General features: G+C 33.8%; 1 protein-coding gene across 2 annotated transcripts in view; it reads right to left on the bottom strand.

The window, feature by feature from the left end:
- The window catches only part of LOC114327788 (protein VAC14 homolog), a 105,681-nt gene that overhangs the window by 61,964 nt on the left and 22,511 nt on the right, over window positions 1-21,206 (bottom strand). For both annotated transcript variants that reach the window (XM_050641638.1, XM_050641639.1), the window contains exons 3-5: window positions 13,090-13,320; window positions 10,980-11,321; window positions 1,337-1,460 (exon numbers count right to left, since the gene is read on the bottom strand). In XM_050641638.1, the coding sequence (XP_050497595.1) occupies window positions 1,337-1,460; window positions 10,980-11,321; window positions 13,090-13,320 (697 nt within the window). The remainder of the gene's footprint in view (window positions 1-1,336; window positions 1,461-10,979; window positions 11,322-13,089; window positions 13,321-21,206) is intronic.

Below are 21,206 nucleotides of genomic sequence, written 5' to 3'. Positions count from 1 at the left end.
AAACATACACCATTTCCCGTTTTGATTTATATAGCAGTATGTACAAGTCAAACAGTCTGTTTCTATTCAAGTACAACTATAAACTCACTTTTGTTTCTGTTCTCACAACTTTTAAAATACAACTTAACAACCATAACCATAATAATAAAAATGACAACACATTCTTTAACCACAGCCGCCATATTGCATAATTTTTGACATGCCATTGGAATACCCAATCAGAGCTAACGTATAATGTATCTGCGCATGGCACCAACAATTTTGATGAATTCACGCACATTTACATTCACTCCCAATCGCGCCTAAAGAAGTATAACTTCAAAAAATCAAACAACACTTAGAAAAAATATATATTATAAAAGGATCTGACTATTTGTTAGAAACAACATTCTCATCTTTACAATTATTGAAAACCACCTAATGACAGAATGTTTCTTGTATGTAAATAACTGACAACGGAAACACTTCATTGAAGTTGAGAATCTGTTCTTCTCCATTATACATTACCGGCACACACCGCGCTTTAGAGAGTTTCTACGTTGTCTTCTTTGACTGGTTCAACCTCCCGACCATAAGTCACCTCGATAAAAACACATATCTTGAGGCAAGTGTCTGTTGATTGATCTGAAGATAAGATGCTCTTTCATTAGGCTCAATGCCCAGGTTTTCAACTCTTGAAGTTGGCCGAGGAAAACTCTTCGATATTTAGGAGCCTCAACCTCACAAAGCCAGAAACTCAACGCGTTAGACCGTGTGATAGGAGCGGGGGTCGGACCACGTGTTTTTGTCGTAAAATTTACCACAGCGCGGTCGCTCGTAAATAAACTGATTTTTATTTAAGTAACAAATACTTACAAATTGTTTCTGCTATTAAAAATTAAACAAAACATGTAACAGTAGGACAATGGTGATAGATATTATATTACCGTTCTTAGAATTCCATTGTCTATTTATTTTGACACAAAAAATATAGCTTTCCATTTAAAAAACAAATGGATGACGTTGTCACATCATAGTTGTGGTTATGCAAAATAAATTTAAAAATCGACCTGTTTCGGCGTTTTTGTTTAAACGGTACCTAACCGAGACATTTTGAGGTTTCCAACCCAAATGTTCACCATGTATATACACATGTATAATATTATATTATTATAAATACATATTGATAGCGAAGATTGGAGACGATGGAACCCATACTAAGAACGAGGTGAAACGTTTGTTTTATGCCTAATATTATGTTAATGACATTTAGTGTGCTAAGCGAAAATTAGTACCAAGCGCAATATAAATATTAAAACAGGCAGTGAAAAAATTAAATATAAAAAAATAAGGATACTTCTCCGAGCTTCTGTGTCGTAGGATAGACACGGCAATACTGCTGTAAATATTCCCGACATGTACGGCAACATAGCGGGTCCAGAGAGTTGAACAAACTCCTTAATCCAAGTGATGGCTGTAAACTAAAAACGAAAAATTTTAAAAAGCATTGTTCTAGAACTGTTTTCCAACAAGAAATTTTTATAAGCATACACATATAATACCTACACTGCGCGCTGCAATCTAAAACTATTCCCTCGGTGCGACAGAGAAAAGTGTTTGTAAACAGGGTAGGGATCTCTTTCTAATCGACTAACCGACTTGGGTTTATCGACTACGTGCCTTTCCCGCTGCCACCGATTAGGTAAACCCCGCCCATTAGAAAGAGATGCCTACCCTGTTTACAATTTTTCTCTGTCGGACTGGGAGAACAGTGTTAGAACAGTGAGGGAAAGTATTATTTGTCTATGTTTATAGCCCAACCTAACCTAATACGGTATGCGGCAAAATAAACAGTACTGAAATTCGTATGCCTCAAATTTGTATGTGTCATGTGCCGAAACGTACTGAATTGTTTCCGAACGTTGTTGTAACGTATGTAAATGTCGTGATAATGTGAGGTGTTTCAGAATGGTTCTCAGTTTTGCAGAAAACATTTTTATGGTGGAGTACTATTTTCGGTCATACGGAAAAGGTCAAGAAAATGGTCCAAGATTAAAATCAACAACGGTTTCAGCAGGACGGGACAACCTGTCACACTGCCAGGGAGTCTCTTCGAATACTGCGCGATCATTTTGGGAGTTGCCGCTCACCAGAACAAACGCCATCAGATGCATACATATGGGGAATGCTGAAGGAGCCAGACAGATCCACCATCTGCCATGTCGGAATTGCGGACTAGAATTAAAGATTTTTTCGTGTTAGAGGCAGTGGCGGATGTAGAGATTTGCCTTGGGAGGGGAAATTTGCCTAAGGGGAACTTCCAATAAAAAACCAACCAAAAGACGTAAAAAAGATAAACTCATATTACATAAAAGACATAAATGATAACTTATAGGCATTAAGTTCCCTTAATTTTCCTAACTAGCGTGTTTAGTGGGTTGAATTTGTCGTTCTGTGGTTTCGGTTTCATGTCACCTATTAAATTTTGATGATTGAACAATTTTTTCCCTTAATTTAGGACCTTGTTGGGGGAAGAAATTTCCTCATTTTCCCTCCACGTAGAGGGCATGGGTCTACCCCAAAATCCCGACAGCCAAAATCCCGACAGCCAAAATCCCGACAACCAAAATCCCGACAGCCAAAATTCCGACGGCCAAAATACCGACACGCCAGAATCTCGACAGACCAAAATCCCGACATGCCAGAATCCCGACAGGTTTGATAAGTTCCTTTTTAACATAGCATTACATTTATTTCTGGTTTTTTGTTTATAGCCATCAAAGTCATACTTTTCCGCACGCGACTGCAGTTTGCCGAACGACGCGAAGCGGGAGTTCGGCAAGCAGTCGAGTGCGGAAAAGAGACTTTCTGCAAGAGTTAGGAACAATATTTTTTCTACGAGTCTTTAAAAAATGACCAAATCTTAATCAATTAATTTAATTAATATGAAAATACATACACAAATTAATTCTTTGACAAGGTTGTCAAAGCCAAACTTTCAATATAAGTAGTTAGCATGACGACGATCTTGGCTTCCATGACGATGATTCAAAACGACTGTTTGTCTACCGAATTGACTTTCAAATATTATGTCAAAATAATTTTATTTCATCGATTTGTCGCGTTAATTTCATTAAAGCAGGAACACAATAAGATACATTTGAAATAAAATAGTAAATAATATCTAAATATTAGTTTATTGCATGTATTATAATTATTTTAAGGTCATATTAAAATATCTAAACGCGTGCGGAAAAGTGAAACGCGTGCGGAAAAGTAAAACTTTCTAAACTAAAACTCGTGCGCAAAAGTAGACTTTTTGCACGCTCGTAGAAAAAAATATTTACCATTTAATATGAACTAATCTTCTAAATAAAATTTCTAACATGGGTATATGAATTAAATTATTTTTTGCCAATATAGAGTCCAATAATATATGTATAATCAAATCCTGAATTCAAGTTTACTTTCATATAATAGATATTATCATGTCACTTACAAACTTCCATTTCCGTAAGTATAGCTTTTATATTATAAAATGAAGTGTTCAATGATTTTTTCTTTTAAAATACATAATTATTAGTACCCGTACTTATTAGTAAGTAATAAATTTTTCAATTTCAATACTCTATAATATGATTTGGTATTGCATTTGAAAAGGAATAAATATTCAAAATGTAGTGGTCGGGATTTTTGCTTATGCTAGGATTGTTGCATGTCGGGATTTTGGCCTGTCGGGATTCTGGCGTGTCGGTGTTTTGGCCGTCGGGATTTGGCTGTCGGAATTTTGGCTGTCGGGATTTTGGGCGCCACTGGCCAGAGGGCATCTTTAACATCTGTTTTATCGGGAACGTGCGTCGTCGTGAAAATGTTTGCATGGCTATATCATGTATACTAGATGTATAAATAATCATAAACGTTCCCATATTCATTTCAGTACTGTTTATTTTGCCGCATACTGTACCTCTTTATATTACTTGTTATTTGCACCTATTCTGCTAATGAAGTCATTTACTAAATATAAATTTCCTTTCGCTTTTTCCGTTCTTCTTCTTCTTATGGTGCCTATCCGTTTCGGATGTTGGAGATCAGCATGGCTATCCTAACTTTGCTTGCTGTTATTCTGAATAGTACGGTTGTCGATGTATTAAACCACTTTCTCAGTTTTTGAAGCCAAGATATTCTTCTCCCCGGTCCTCTCTTTCCAAATACCTTGCACTGAAGAATGAGTTGCAACAAGCCATATCTCTGTTCATTTCTCATAACATGGCCAAGATATTCTAGTTTGCGCTCTTCGATGGTGTTAATAATCTCGCATTCCTTCCCTATTATACGTAGGACCTCAACATTGGTCACACGATCCACCCACGAAATTCTTAAAACGCGTCTGTAGCACCACATCTCGAATGTCTCGAGATTTCTTAAAAAGCTTCGGAAAGTGTTCAGGCCTGTACTCCGTATAATAACGTAGAAAATGCTTAGCATCTGATGATAGAGTTTTGGTAGCAAGTGGTAAATCGTGACTTCTGAAAAGAGACTTCATCATTATGAACGCTGATCTCGCTTTTCCTGTGCGTTGTTTTATTTCACTTGAGTGGTCCCATTGGCTTTTTATGTTGCTACCAAGATATGTGTAGCTGTCCCCCTGTCAATTGGTTGTTGGTTAACCAAAAGCTGTGTATTTAATATTTCGCGCTTACTCACTACCATGTTCTTTGTTTTTTTCGTATTGAGATCAAGTCCGTGTTCTCTACTTATATCTGATATGCGCGACATTATTCTTTGCAAATCATTTAGATCCTAGATTCTCTGCAAAAACTACTGCGTCGTCGGCATATCTAATGTTTAGTTGCACTCCGTTGACTAATACGCCTTCCTGTAGTTCTCCCAGAGCTTGCTCGAAAATGTGTTCAGCGTATATATTAAACAACACCGGGAACAGAATGCATCCCTCACTCCTCTATCTATGAAGACTGCTTCTGTCAATTGGTCATCTACTTTAATATTGGCATTTTAGTTGTAATATAAATTATATATGATTCTTGAGTCACTATCATCTAATCCCGCCTCTTTCGAGATGTTTATGAGTTTATCATGTTTTACTCTATCAAATGCCTATTTGTAGTCGATAAAACAAATATACACGTCACAGTTAACATCCCTTGTTAACAGCTTGTTCCGTGACTTATGCTAATTCTTCCTAAAATTTATTCTTATTATAAGTCGAGTCGTCATTGTTTTGTCCATATATACAATTGAAATTCTTGCTTTTGTCTTTCATCTCAACCGATAGTATTCTCTCTGACCAAGCTTACCAATTATTTATTTGTTCTGTTAAACTGGTGTACATTAAGCATCCCACCTCTGCTGCTCTCTTGTTTTCTTTTATTCCACTATGTATAAATACATGATCATTTTCTGTTTTTACCATTCCTTGTCCTCTTTTATTAAATTCAGGTATTGTCAATATATCTAGACCTGTTTCTTCAAACTCCATCTCCACTTCTTTTTCTTTCTCTTGTATACATCTAATATTCCAGGTTCCCAACTTTCACATTTATTTTCTATTCTCCTTGTTTATTACTTCTTGTTTTCATTTTTACTTCCCTTTCCTGTCCATTATTTATTGTACTTTTGTTTTCTTATCCATTACCGTGTTCGTTACCTAATTTTCCAATATATTATTTACTCTTAGTTTTTTGTTTTTTCTAGTTTTCCTTCGTTTCTGTTCCATTTCCATTCTTCCTTTCCTATAGTTAGTTTGTTGAACCTAATTCTCCATAGAGTCCTTTTAATTATCAATTCCTTTGCCGAGGAAAAAGCGAACATGGCAGATGAACAACAAAGCTTCCGGAAGAACCGCAGCACAATAGATGCAATTTTTATTATCAGGCAAATAGTAGAAAAGTCTATTGAATATGGAAAACCAGCATACATGTGCTTTGTAGATTTAAAAAGTGCTTTTGACAGGGTGAGGCGAAATGATATCTTAAATTTATTACAAGCTGAACAAATAGACCACCAGATAATAAGGCTAATTAATGAAATTAACAAGACCAGAGTTATAATGTCAACAGGAGAAACAGAACGCATAGAACTAAAAGGAGGAATCCGCCAAGGAGACTCGCTCAGCCCATTGTTATTCAATATGAATCAAATAATTCACGAAGTAAGAAAACGACATGGATACCACATGACAGCGCATAAAATCACGATACTATGCTATGCCGATGATGCAGTACTAATTGCTGATAACGAGGATGACCTACAAAGGCAGCTCCACACTTTCAATATCACAGCAAATAAACTTAATATGAGAATATCAGTAGAAAAAACTAAATGTATAGTGACAAGTAAAGAGCCGCGTAGATGCAAGTTAGAAATAGACGGCAAAATTGTAGAACAAGTAATGAAATTCAATTACCTAGGAGTAGAAATCACTAGTGACAGGAATATAAGAACAGAGACCACAACACAAGCAACAAAAGCGGCAAGAGTAAGTGGTTGCCTCCGAGAAACCATATGGAGAAACAAATATCTGACCACGGAAAGCAAAATAAAAGTATACAAGACAACAGTAAGACCTATCCTAACATATGCAGCGGAGACAAGGACCGATACAAGAAAGACGAAACAACAAATTAACAATATCGAAATGAAAGTATTAAGATCAATAGCGGGCATATCATTAAGAGACAGACAAAGCAACAAGTATACGAGAACGATGCAAAATTCAAAATATTAACAGGTGGATAAAAACAAGAAAGAAAAACTGGAACGAACATGTAAACCGAATGGAACCAGATAGATTAGCGAACATCTGTAAAAACAACAAGCCGTATAGCAGAAGACCCGTTGGAAGGCCGCCGAAAAGGTGGAAAGACAATGTACAGTCAACAACAACTGAAACAGAATAAGAGGCAGACAAACAGAAGTAATCCTAGTCGTGTGAAGAAGAAGAAGAATTCCTTTGCCCTTTGTCTTATTTCTTTCTAGTTGAAAGATAGATAAGTTTGTACACACTTGAATGAATGAAGGAAATAAAAATATAGTATGTCAAAGTGTGTAAATAATTGATTTCTTTAGCTGAGCGCTATCGACATAAACGTCATCATCGAAGCTAATGCTACAATAAAAAAAAGAAATCGTGTAAGAAAAAGAAATACAAAACTCTTTTTTTACTTATGTCAATTAGTAAAAAACTACCGCTACATTGAGGTTTAAGTATTAGCATCTTAAGAGTATAAATATGAATTTTCATTAAAACTTCTAAGTACTTTGTTCTCCGTACAACCCCAAACAGAAAAAACAGAAAAAACGGCCACATACACGTTACACAAACACATAAATTTTTTTTATCGTGGTATAGGTGTAGGTATCACCCAACCATTTTGGCCTAGTAGAGACAGCTGAGTGACGAGTTTCGTGTTGACGTTTGACAGCTGACATTAAAATATGAATATTTTTTAACATTTTTAGAAGGAAAAATTGAAAATTTTTACAATGGAATTGATAAGGAAATGTACCTTAGATGTCTGTACTAATCAACTAATAAATGAATTGATAACATGATTAATTTTAAGCCTAAATGGCCTAAAATACATACACACCGTGTTAGGTTAATAATAATAACAGAAATTAATAAGGAAGATCAATTTGTTAATTGTGAATTCTCAAATTCAAAATTGTAGAAGATATTAGATTAATGAGATTATTGATTGAGCTATTAGATTGAAATTAATTATCATCTTTTTGTCAATTTTATTATTTTATTAAGTTAAATCCCCTAATGTTTATATGGTGTATTCCATGAATATACGACTGTTTTGGATTATCGCGGCAATGAATATTTTAGTGTGCAACATAAGAAGTACGAAAGTATTTTGCAATTGGATATAGTAATTGAGTCAATACTCGCAATCTTAAGTTTGTATTTTTATTAGTTGTTATATAATCATGGGGCAACCGGTTTCGAGTTTTACAATATATGACTCATCATCAGGCCCAGTACAAAAAGTCTTCTCAATACAAACTACAAGCTAAAAACACAAAACGAGAGACATGTACATATACATATATAAAATATAAAAAACAACTTTGTCTTGGTTTTAATCACACACAATAAAACCAAACAACTGTATAGTATTGAACTCAACAGTCTATAGCATGTAAAAATGAGACATTTTGTCATTGGGAGCAACCAATCTGATGAAAATTGCTTGGTATATAATTTAATATATACTACCATCAATCCTTAACTAGTTAAGGGTTGATGGAGTCCTGACAAGATGGTATGCGATCAAACGACATAATATAAAGTTATTAGTAATCGGTATGTACTTACATAACAGCCATTGAAACTGTTCCACAGCTAAAGATGTACCTGGAAGTCACCAGCCCCATAAGAAGAGTTGACCAATCAAACAGCCCTTAGTCTCTTAAATTGTTTGTTATGTTCAATGTGGAACCTGGCAAAAATTCCTGTGTTCCCAGTGGTGTATGTTTTTTATCATTAACAGTTGTTTTTTGTCTGATTTAGCAGTTGTTTTTGTATGTTTTATGTTGAAAAAGTGTAAAACATTTAATAATTTAATAATGGGACACCACTCACAAAATTTCCACATGCACAAATTTTAAAAAATTGTTTTTTGGTTGACAGAGACTTTTTATTATTTTTTATGTCATATGTCATTTTTATGATGAAAAAATTATACTTTTTAAAAAATTATACTTTTTATGTTGAAAAAGTGTAACACATTTAATAATTTAATAATGGGACATCACTCACAAAATTTCCACATGCACAAATTTTAAAAAATTGTTTTTTGGTTGCCAGAGACTTTTTATTATTTTTTATGTCATATGTCATTTTTATGACATAAAAAAATAATAAAAAGTCTCTGGCAACCAATAAACAATTTTTTAAAATTTGTGCATGTGGAAATTTTGTGAGTGATGTCCCATTATTAAATTATTAAATGTTTTACACTTTTTCAACATAAAACATACAAAAACAACTGCTAAATCAGACAAAAAACAACTGTTAATGATAAAAAACATACACAACTGGGAACACAGGAATTTTTGCCAGGTTCCACATTGAACATAAACAATTTAAGAGACTAAGGGCTGTTTGATTGGTCAACTCTTATTATGGGGCTGGTGACTTCCGGGTACATCTTTAGCTGTGGAACAGTTTCAATGGCTGTTATGTAAGTACATATCGATTACTAATAACTTTATATTATGTCGTTTGATCGCATACCACCTTGTCAGGACTCCGTCAACACTTAACTAGTTAAGGATTGATGGTAGTATATATTAAATTATATACCAAGCAATTTTCATCAGATTGGTCGCTCCCAATGACAAAATGTCTCATTTTTACATGCTATAGACTGTTGAGTTCAATACTATACAGTTGTTTGGCTTTATTGTGTGTGATTAAAACCAAGACAAAGTTGTTTTTTATGTTTTATATATGTATATGTACATGTCTCTCGTTTTGTGTTTTTAGCTTGTAGTTTGTATTGAGAAGACTTTTTGTACTGGGCCTGATGATGAGTCATATATTGTAAGACTCGAAACCGGTTGCCCCATGATTATATAACAAATAATAAAAATACAAACTTAAGATTGCGAGTATTGACTCAATTACTATATCCAATTGTATAATGGACTCGCATTGGCAACCCTTTCATCATTTGAAAGTATTTTGCTCTAATAATTACTCCAATAAACAACAATATAATTTGCAATTTACTTTCGTTCTTAGAAGTATTAACAATGATTTTATTAAATGCCAAGATGTTATAATGGGTATATTCAGTTTCTACTGCTCTAAGTCATTGTTAACAAACTATGTAATAGGATAATGTTCAGTGGAATTCCATTCTTAACAAAATAGTTTTAAACACTTTAGTTGTTAAGTGTTTTATTTCTAAAGGTCTCATTACTTTTTGATAGAAGTATATTATGTAAATATCTGCAATACAACAATGCATATATAAATCTGGCCAATAGTCACATGTTTTCCTTGTTTCATAATCTCGTTCCCTTTATTTACTCTTTCATATTAGTCTTTTATGAATTGGTGTTCCTGTCTTATTTGATTAATTTCATGTCGCATTTCTTTCTGCTCCTTTTGCATTTATTTTATATAGTACCTACGTAAATCGTTCAGTTGGACATAGGGCATATGCACTGAGATAATTGTGGCAACTGCGCTCTCTCGATGACAATGTGGTTGTTAGCATTAAGGGGCATTAACCTCAAAATTGACAATTTATTTCTACCGACACAAATAAACGTCAAAACATGACAATGTAGTAGCTAAATATTTTCGGCCTAAGGGAATAGGAAAACTGTTGAATTTTGAAATTAGCTTTTAAATAAAAAATATTTTAAATATTAAAATAAAATTATTAACTCATTAACCATAATCTTTTTTAATTTATTTATGGACAGCCTTGCTTCCAAACTTACTCATTCTATTCGTTCTAACAGCTCTATTACACCAGAAACTCGTACTCGAACAGAAGCTTCAACTTAGACAAGTTAGCGCAGTTGTCACAATTATCTCAATGTATATTCCCTATGTTTAGCAGAACGATTTACGTACTGTATCACACCTCATCTCTTGCATGTCTTTTTTTTTATCTCAGTCATCAACTCCAATAGTTTTTCGATCTTGTCATCTTTGTTCTATTTAACTGGTGTTCTGGTTGTCTTCTTGCTTATTTCGAAATACTCTCTTTTTCATCATGATTTCTCTTTCTTTTATTAAAACCTTTATTTGTTGAGTAGTCACTATCAGTGTTATGTTTAATTCAATAATTTTATGCCATTAAAGTTTTAATTTGATAACTTTTACAATAACTGCGGGTCTGTTCACTTTTACTGTATGTCAATAAAATTAAAGGAAGGGTATATAGATACATTTTTTTCTTTTGAAAAATTTTACGTTACCATATTTTATTAACTTAAATTATGCGACTAACCTGTACAAGATCGTCCCCTTTTTCTTGGGCATGATTAATAAGTATATTGATCATGCCACCAAAATTAACATTAGATGGCTCTGCTTTGATTTTCCTTAAAAATTCTCCCAAAATTGTTTCACACATTTTTTTCACTTCAAGATTGGAATCGTCCAAAATTCTAAATAAGCCATCCAGTAATTCTGGTAAATAACTTATTAAGTCAAGGCCTGGTTCAGAATTCAATACTGATATCCATGAAATGATGAATTGTCTGGAGAATGGGTTTTTCGTGTAGATTCTTTCCCTGAGTAATGGAATGAATCCTTCCAGATCAAACATAGTATTTTCCAGAACGATTTCCTAAAATAAAAAATAAAGTTGTTATTGTGCAATATTTCAACAATATGTCAGATAATTTTAAATATAAAATTGATACACTTAATAAATGTATCAATAGATTGGTAAACAATTAAGCACACAGAATGTTGTAAATAGACCGTGAATTTCTCATAAACATGTATTAGTCCCCAGTACACCGTTCTTTCAAATGTTTTTAATTAATGTTACATTAAACTGCTCAATAGGGCTTTTCATCGATTGTCATTTGTTTCGAGCTTCTGTCATATGTCGTATAATCCGTGTATATTAATATTATACACAGATTATACAACAAATGACAGACGCTCGAAACAAATGACTGTGAATGAAAAGCCCTATATATTCGCGGTGTGCCAGTACTTGATGGGATACGAGAAACGATCGTGCGAGAATAGCGGAGAAATATTGTAACTTTCTTAAATAATTCATTGTCAATTGAAATTGTCACGTATATTTCATATCTACTGTCAATGAAGAAGAAAAATTATATATTGCTCCACAATATTGATATAATATGCAATTATTATATAAAGGTAAATTTAATTAATTGTATTTTGCTTGCAGTACTGCATTTTAATATCTAATTTTATTTACTACATACAATTGTTTACGTTTTAATAACATAACCTTAATCTTATTTTTTCTTCTTATTATTTTTTTTTGGACTATGGCCTTGACAATTATCCAGTAACCAGGACTAATACAATTGGCCAATATAATTAAAAGTGCGAATAATGTTGCTGAGCGTAGAAACCAGGTGTCGCTTTGCCGAACTTGCACGGTCCCAATAGTATCATCATATATCTTACTCTCAGTCATTACACTGTTTGGGACTTTTTGTTTTTAGTAGCGGAACTAAGCTCCATAGTAGCCCAAGTAAACGGTCCTTTTTTGAAAATGATTACAAATCTTAAAAATGGTTTTTTTCATTTATATCTGCTTCATTCAAATTATTTACAAACTAGTTGAAGCAGTTTATCAGACTAGTGCTGTTATTTTATTTTTGCCTGTTGCTCTAACTAATTGTTCTCATTTTGCTATGGTTAAGGAGTTTCATTTTTTTAATATTTTTAAACGAAAACCCTAAAATCATCTTTAAAAAACTTTTTCTGAGCGTAGAAACCAGGTGTCGCTTTGCCGAACTTGCACGGTCCCAATAGTACCTATCATCATATATCTTACTCTCAGTCATTACACTGTTTGGGACTTTTTGTTTTTAGTAGCGGAACTAAGCTCCATAGTAGCCCCAGTAAACGGTCCTTTTTTGAAAATGATTACAAATCTTAAAAATGGTTTTTTTCATTTATATCTACTTCATTCAAATTATTTACAAACTAGTTGAAGCAGTTTATCAGACTAGTGCTGTTATTTTATTTTTGTCTGTTGCTCTAACTAATTGTTCTTATTTTACTATGGTTAAAAGGAGTTTCATTTTTTTAATATTTTTAAACGAAGACCCTAAAATCATCTTTAAAAAACTTTTTCTGGTTTCCAAAGATTACTCCATGGTTAAATACGCAGCAAACGTCAACTATGATGAAGTCTCATCGCTCATTTTATAAAAAGGCCCATTTAAAGGTATTGACTAAGTTAATAGTGTCAATAAAGCAGTGAAATCAGATACCCCATTCAATGAATTCATAGCTTTCAATCAATTACGTCATTTAGCTGGAACCTCATTATAATTGGCATTTGCTGTCTTTAATCGACATTTATATTTAAAAAATGCTATACCGTTATAAATACATACCTTAAGCAGACGATCGAGCAATTCGGAAGCATTTTTAACATTTTGGTCGGGATCGGTGGCCATTTTACTTAACGAATTAAATATAGAAGAAAAATGCCTTAAGACAGCTCCTCTAGATACTTTCACAACATTATACAACGATTCACAAGCATAATAACGTACACGTAAATCTTGGTCTGCCATGCATCCCAAAATAGGTTTGATTAGTTCGTCTGCAAACACTTCTGTATCCTAAAATATAAAATATAAAATTTATTTTAAGTATCTTATATACTCATAACCAAATACGAGGTTCATTCGTAAAAAAAGGTTTCCTATGCCGCTGAGAAAGAGTGCGACGTGCTGGGAGAAATCTGGCAACACTGTATTACACGTAAATTCTCCCTCTCTCTTGACCCACCATTTCGCCTTGCTGCTGGCTGCATTTCTCAGTGTCGGCCTAGCAGGCTTCGAAGATGGAGGTCCCAGTCGCCGTTACCGCCAATGTGAAATTCATGCTGTGATACGTTTTTTAAATGCAAAATGGATTTCACCTATTGACATTCACTCTCAGTTAATTGATACAGCCATTCTTGCAGAAAATTTACAAGATTGTAATGATACGCCGCGAACACGCACCAACACTAGAACCGTACGAGTTCCACAGTCCGCGCAGATGCCCCACCCATTTCCACTTATCCGAAACAGCACAGGCAGAGGGATACTTAAGGAGGCCAGCGAACCGAGATTCTCCAGTCTGGAAGCGACAGCTCTGGGCTGCACTACCTTTGTAGCGAGTCACCGTAGTGAAGTGATCTCGCAAGCTAAGGCATGCCAACTTGAGCAGCAAGGTGTACCGTGTTGAAGTAATTTGTGGCTCATAATTAAACGGTAGCAAGCGAAGTGAGCGAGTCCCCGATAAATTTATATATATTTTTTTTAGCGTATGGACTTTCACAGTACGATAAATACACAAATATAATATATATTATTCAAACACTAAAATATAATGAATGAATCTAAATATTAATGTCCAATTTACATAGCCATTCAATTGCTTCTGGGGAGCATTCCACAAAGTCCTGGAGGTTTCCACGGTAGGCACGATTTAGGCAATCTGAAACACAATGACTTATGGTCTGTCTAGGCGATCCACAATCGCACTGTGGACTTTCCGCACGACCCCATTTGAACAGAGAATCAGCACATTTACCATGTCCGGTACGTATGCGATTAAGCCTCGCCCAGGTGGACCGGGGCAGATCCGATCCGATGAAACCCTGGGTTGGGGTGGATATCTGAATATAGTCTGCTGCTATTGTTGGCATCCATCTTGTGCACCATTGCCTTTGTATATCATAGGAATCACCAATTGTTCGGGCAGATCTCATTGGAGGATTTCTAGACCTCAGTCGCTGGTGCTCTTTTGAGATGTCTGGTATGTCTTGATGGATTGGTAATTGTATGTTGGCTACAATTTTCTGATACTCTCTCACTAATGCTGCTGTACGGCGTAGATCTGGTGGAGCAATATTGCTCAAAGTAGGCAGCCATCTCACTGGGGTTGATATTATTGTTCCAGTAATTATTCTCATGGTTTGATTAAGTTGGACATCGATTTTGTTTGTATGTGCACTATTTAACCATACTGGTGCACAATATTCTGCCACTGAAAAAACCAAAGCTAGAGCAGAGGTCCGAAGAGTATCTGCAGAAGCACCCCAAGTTGTTCCAGCAAGTTTTGTTATTATATTGTTTCTTGTTCTCCGTTTACCGGCTGCGTTTGTAAGATGGCTTTTGAAGGTGAGTGTTCTATCAAGTGACGCCTAGATATTTGGGGTTGTTGTTATGTTTGATAGCTGCATCATTTAGAGTTACACTGAGGGTATCGCCCGCAAGTTGATTCGACAGGTGAAAGGGACAGGTTTCAGTTTTGCTTGTGTTAGGACGTAAGCGCCAGTTCTTAAAGTAGTTACTAAGTGTATTTAGGTCCTCGTTTAGAGCTCGTTCTCCACCTTCCTTACTATTATCTTGGAAGCCAATGGCCAGTCGTCTGCATAAGCGAATTTTCTCGATTTTGTTTCAGGTATATCCGCCGTATAAAGGTTAAATAATAAAGGAGCTAGCACTGAGCCTTGAGGTAAGCCGTTGTTAAGTTTTCTAACGTTACTTCGTGCATCATTTATATATACCTGAAACAGTCTGTTAGTTAGTAGATTGTTTATCAGCTGACAAGTTTTGAGACAGGGTATGAATTTCATCAACTTATAAATAAGGCTCTCTCTCCACACAGTGTCATAGGCAGCCGTAAGGACGGACTTCAGCGAAGATTTTAAAAAGCTTTCTATCCCAGAGAGTATTCGCTACAACTAGAGGAGCAAATCAGCAACAGGAAGCAAAGGAAAAACGAACCAGTGGATATATATATCACGGATATTCAAACATTAATCAGACGAGAAGGATCTTTTTCAAGAAACCAAGAACTCGAAAGGATATATAAAAATATGCTGCCAGAATATAAGCTTTATACTCGCCGCCGGGACTTCGAAAATTTATCGGAATTGCAAGATTTAGCCCAAGAACACGAATCTTTAGAAGACGAAAGGACCCGAGCAAATCAAAATTTTCGCGGAAAAAGGAAACGTACAGACCCTACAGAACACGATGCCAAAAGGACATGCTTTAGATGCAAGATGCCAGGTCACTTCCGTAAGAATTGTAAAAACCCACGGAAAGAGTTTTGTTCGCGATGCGGCAAAGAAGGGGTCTACAGCAGTGACTGCTGTTTCAGACGTCAGGGAAACGAATAACAGACTGGAGAAACAAGAAGTCGTCCCAGTCTGAGGAGCAAGATTCGACTCCGTTCGTTCTCGCCGCTTCACAACAAGAAAGCAACGACATGCGACTGTTCGCATCACTGAAAATCAGGCAAAGATCCTACAAAGCATTAATTGACACAGGGACCATTAAAAATTACGCCGAAGATAGAATAGCGCAGATATTCAAACATTCTCTAGATAGCTATAACGGAAGAACAAGACTAGCAAACGGATCTTCAATGGAGCTTAACCAGAAGTTGACAATTGACTGCGAGATCGATAATTTACAAACACGACAAACATTCATAGTAATGCCAGGGTTAACGGAAGATGCAATACTAGGAGTGGAATTCCTCAGAGAACTTTCGATCGAACTTAAGTTCGATAGGGATACGTCCAAACAGTACGAACAACATCAAGAAGAAACATGTAACACTTTAAAAATGGAGAGGAGATATAACGGGTAAATCATTTCAAATACCTTGGCAGCTGGTTAAATGTAAACTGTGACTCTAATGAAGAGATAGTAACCAGGATCGAAATATCACTTAAGGCTTTTATGACCTGGAAACCAGTTTTATGTAACAGATTAATGAAATTATGATTTTTTTGTGACGGATATTCTTGAGTTAAAGTTGATTTCATGTAATCGAATGAACTAGCTTTCAATAAAGTCGTCCCAGGAACGCAACTCATAAATATTGGCATTATCATTTTAAAGTCTTCTACTTTAAAATGTGTAATATATGTATGAATTTCCGATATGAATGAGTCAGATTAAATAAATTATTAGAAGAATTTTTTTACTAAGCAACAACATTTTTGTTTAATTTATTAATATTTTGTATTTTGACAACGACGTCCCAAGTGGGAGTCGAAACGTTAATAAAATCATTTTTCAAGTTCAATTGTTTCTTATCTCCCAATCAGAATAATAAATTACATACAGGCCGTACAATATAGATATCGTTGCACGTCATTATCTACGTCAGATATCTAAGTTGACATTGTTGTCCAATTACAAAAAATTCTTAAATTCATTTTAAATCAAATATATCACATAATTATTGCGGAGGTGGATTATACAACAAAACAAATTAATATTCAATGTAAATAAATAAAAACATAAATAGAAAACAAGAATAATCTTACAAGTAATAATCTTACGTTATAGTAAATAATAAAAATAAATATATCTAATAAAACAAATATTTATAGTAAAGAATAAAAACAAATCTGAAGTGTCATCACTGCAACTGTCAAGTAAATGTTACCAATTTATGCCAAAATGTCACATTTGCTCGATCGCAGTTAGGGTGTAATCCGAACAAGTAGTGTGCTTTATAAAAACGCTTTATATTCCACTTACACAAATTAAATGAAACAAGTTATGGTGTGTTGCTTTAAATTTATATTAATAGAAATTTTCAAATATAGGCGAAGCAATAAAGCACCAAAATCGGCCTTACTACCGAAAAAAAAACGACAAGACGGATCTTTAATTCTTTTTGCATTCGATTCGTGAATGCACCAGGAAACTTTGTGATCCCGAGCCATGATACACACACCGGCAAAATTAAAGGAACACCTTAAAAATGGGACATGTTTGATGTCTCGGATTTCCTAAACAAGTTGTTTGATTTGAGTGATTTTTTTAGTATGTTATAGCCTTATTATTTAGGAATATCGGCGTAATAATACTGTTCCCTAGACACGTAAACGTCATTTTATACCGGGTGTGACAATCATACTGTGTTTTTTCCTTAAAGTTGGAACACCCTGTGAAATAGTCTAGATTATATAAAATATTGAAATTAAAACTCGATTGTAGCCTTAGGCTTTCTTAACATCTTCTTTTTGATTCATTTGCTTATGTTGGATAATAAAAAAAAGTTAGGTACTTTAATAACTCGCCATCAGGCCCTGATATTTTAGTTACGGAAACTCGTCCGATTGGCGCATGACGTCAGCAACAGAGTAAAGCATAATCCCGTCTATGCGTTCGTAATACGAACGCAAATGAAATTTGAGAATATTAACTGAATGAATTATGATTAGAAGAAACTAAGTGATTTTTATAGTTTATAGGAAAATTATGAAACTATTTCCTTTCATTTAAATAGATTCTCAGTTATTTGTAAAGTTCCCAGTCTCGATTATATTGGGATCCGGAAAATAAAAATATTCATATAATCGATATCTAATAAAATTATTATATTTCGTTAGTTTGCAGAAATTGATTATTGGCCTACACATTAGAAAAAATAATCTTTACCAAGGGGAAGAGAAACCCCAAAAATTGAAACCATAAATTTAGATTGTTAAAAGAACAAAATGTTTACTTTTTAAATAATGTATTTCATCATATTTAAGTGACAGGCTCGGAAAAGACAAAAATAAGTTTTACATTTTTCATGCTATGCACTTTATTCAAATTTTGTGGTTGTGAAATAGACGTACATACAGCAACTATGTAGCAGTTTTTATAATTTTTCTTTTACGCAATGTCAGGTTGTTAAGAGACTTGTTTAATTCTTTAATTCGGAAATACATCCGAGACCCAAAAAATAACTTCTTCGCTTATTAGAACAGACTACAGTTACACTTTTGGACATAAGGTTTTCTAAATAATTTTTAGTTACCAAAATGGAATCACGATTTGTGGAACGAAAAATTGTCTCCAGTTGCTCAATATATGACAAAAAATTGTCTGATGGTTTACATAAACCACCCTCACTCAAATGATCAACCCACGTGTACGTTGAAAAATCTTCGGATTGAATACTGGAGTCCTTCAATTTATGACAGATATAGCCAGCCAAATTCGCCAAACCATCATACTCGTGATCACTAATGCTTTTTTCATTCTGAATCTCATTGAAAACTTGAACATCCACTGTTTCCTTCTTAGAATCCAGCTTTTGGATCAATTGTCCAGAAATTGGTAAATCTAGAGTGTCCGTTTCTACGTTCGAAAATGCGTTCCTTTGTCTTTCCTACCCGTATATAAATTTTATAAAACATAAAAATAAAGTTTTTTGTAAACACTTTAAAAAAATGTTAATGGGGTTTTCCCCGAAAAAGCTTCAATTTTTGGTAATATCACGTTGAAATATGCGTCTTTTTCATGAGCTACAAATTTGCTTTTACTGGTTCTATAGACTAAGAATATACTATTTTTTCGTTTTTTTATATGCTACATTTTTTCTAAGAATATTTTTTCGATAAAATACTTGCTTTTTTGGGTATTTGCCAAAAAAATATTTGGGTATTTGGAAAAACCGCCTGAAAACGTGTTTTTTTTTGTTGAAAAGTAAACATTTTTAGTCGCAAATGACTCTAGTACTACTGAATTAAACTAGTACCTAAATTAAAAAACTTTATAGAACAAAAGTTGCTTAAAATTAGTCAGTTTATCTGTTTCCGGACTTATTTTAAACGTATATTTTTTTCACCCCCGAGAAGGAGTGACTTTCACCCCCCAAGTAAAAGCAACCAACGGCACAAGTTCAACTTTGAAGTGGAGGATGAGTAGAACCTAAATCCAAATTTACATGCAATTAGGAGTTGGCCCTGAAAATTATACGGTATAGCGATTGCTGTATTTTCCGTTCATTTATTGGAGCTTTAAATTTTAAATTAAATTATTAAATTTTAAAGCTTTGTTTCTTTTTATCCTTTAAATAATTTTGCTTAAAACCATTTTTTAATTATAAAATAATTACATAATGAGTTATTTTATTCTTTAAATTTTAATAATTTGTACTTTTTTGTAATGTTTTTAAATCAAGCAATCATTTAAATAATTTTGTAACAATTTATATTATTTAAGAATATAATAATTACATTTTTGTTTTGTAGTAAGTGTTTCTTAAGAATATTAATGTATAGTTTAAAAATATTGTATTGCAAATTATCATTATTAAATGGTTATTTTTTGTGAAGTATTCTTTTTCTTCAACGGCACAACGCATGTTTAACGGAAATATTCACAACGTTATAAATAACTATTACAACCTTATACAATTTACAATAAATTCAAAATATTTAAAGAAAACCACGGTAGACGTTGAAGACACAAAAGAATGCGATATGTACTTAAAAGTTACATAAAGAATTCGAGATAACTCTGTTGCTGCCGTCATTGACTCCGCCCACTATGCGCATTATCTTATCTTCTGTGTCTTTATATCGTGACTCGCCATGTTCTTCATCAATACAGGGTGTTTCGAAATAAGTGCGACAAACTTTAAGGGGTAACTTTGCATGAAAAATTAACGAAGGTTTGCTTTATAAACATATTATGTCCGCAAATGTTTCGTTTCCGAGATACGGGATGTTGAATTTTTTCTTACAAACTGGCGATTTATTTATTGGGTGAACAGGAAAAAGTGTACTTTTGAATTGTGTAAAACAAATAATTCCTAGCTGAACGCTTTCGGCTTATAAAGCCATCTTCGGAGCTATGCTACAATAGAAAGGTCTCTAATGAATAATTAATCTTAGAATCCAAAAGTTTAACTTACGTCAAAAGGTTCAAAATACCACTATGAAGAAAGATGGATCCAATGTACGATATACAAAAAATACTTCTATTGCTGTGCAGTTTTTTAATGATGGAAAAAATATAGAAAAAAACCTTGTCTGTCTGTTGAAAAAAGGTGGTCAATTATTGCTGTTCTTAGTCGGAAAAGTTGAAAAAAACGTAATATATATTACAAGCACAAAGGACTTTCACGAAAAACTACATATAACAAAAATTTGATCATGGTAAGGTCAAGAGACCTTACCCACGGTTCTTAGACATTACTACGGTTGCCTAAATCGACTAACCAATGAACATTAAGGGTGAGATTACGTCACGAGAGTTTACTTTCATTTGAATCATAATATGATTTTTTTCGAATACTGAGAAAACCAAGTATTTTAGAAAAATTTAAACGCAGGATGCAAGATTACAATTACATTATTACCGAGGGCGGAAAGCCCCTTAGAATAAACAAGCAGATTCTATTGAATGAAATATTTGAAATTAAATATCACACTTCTCTTTTATTTTCAGCCCTGTAACTTATTAAAATAAACATTATAGAAGTTTTCAGGGACTTTTAGCCCTCGGTAATAATGTAGTCTTTCATTCTGAGTTTAAATTTTTCAAAAATATTTATTAGTTTTCTCAGGATTCGAAAAAAATGAATACAATTAAAACACATTGAGAATTTTGACATGCGTCAAAGTTTTGCTTTAACTCAATGTAAAATTCTGAACTGTTGAATTCCAGCTTCCCTAATAATTATTTTACATCAAAAGACATTAGAA

This window comes from Diabrotica virgifera, chromosome 1 (genome assembly GCF_917563875.1).
Source record: "Diabrotica virgifera virgifera chromosome 1, PGI_DIABVI_V3a".
NCBI classification, from domain to species: Eukaryota; Metazoa; Arthropoda; class Insecta; order Coleoptera; family Chrysomelidae; genus Diabrotica; species Diabrotica virgifera.
Note: the sequence above shows the minus strand (reverse complement) of the source record. Positions and strands in the feature narration are given on the sequence as shown.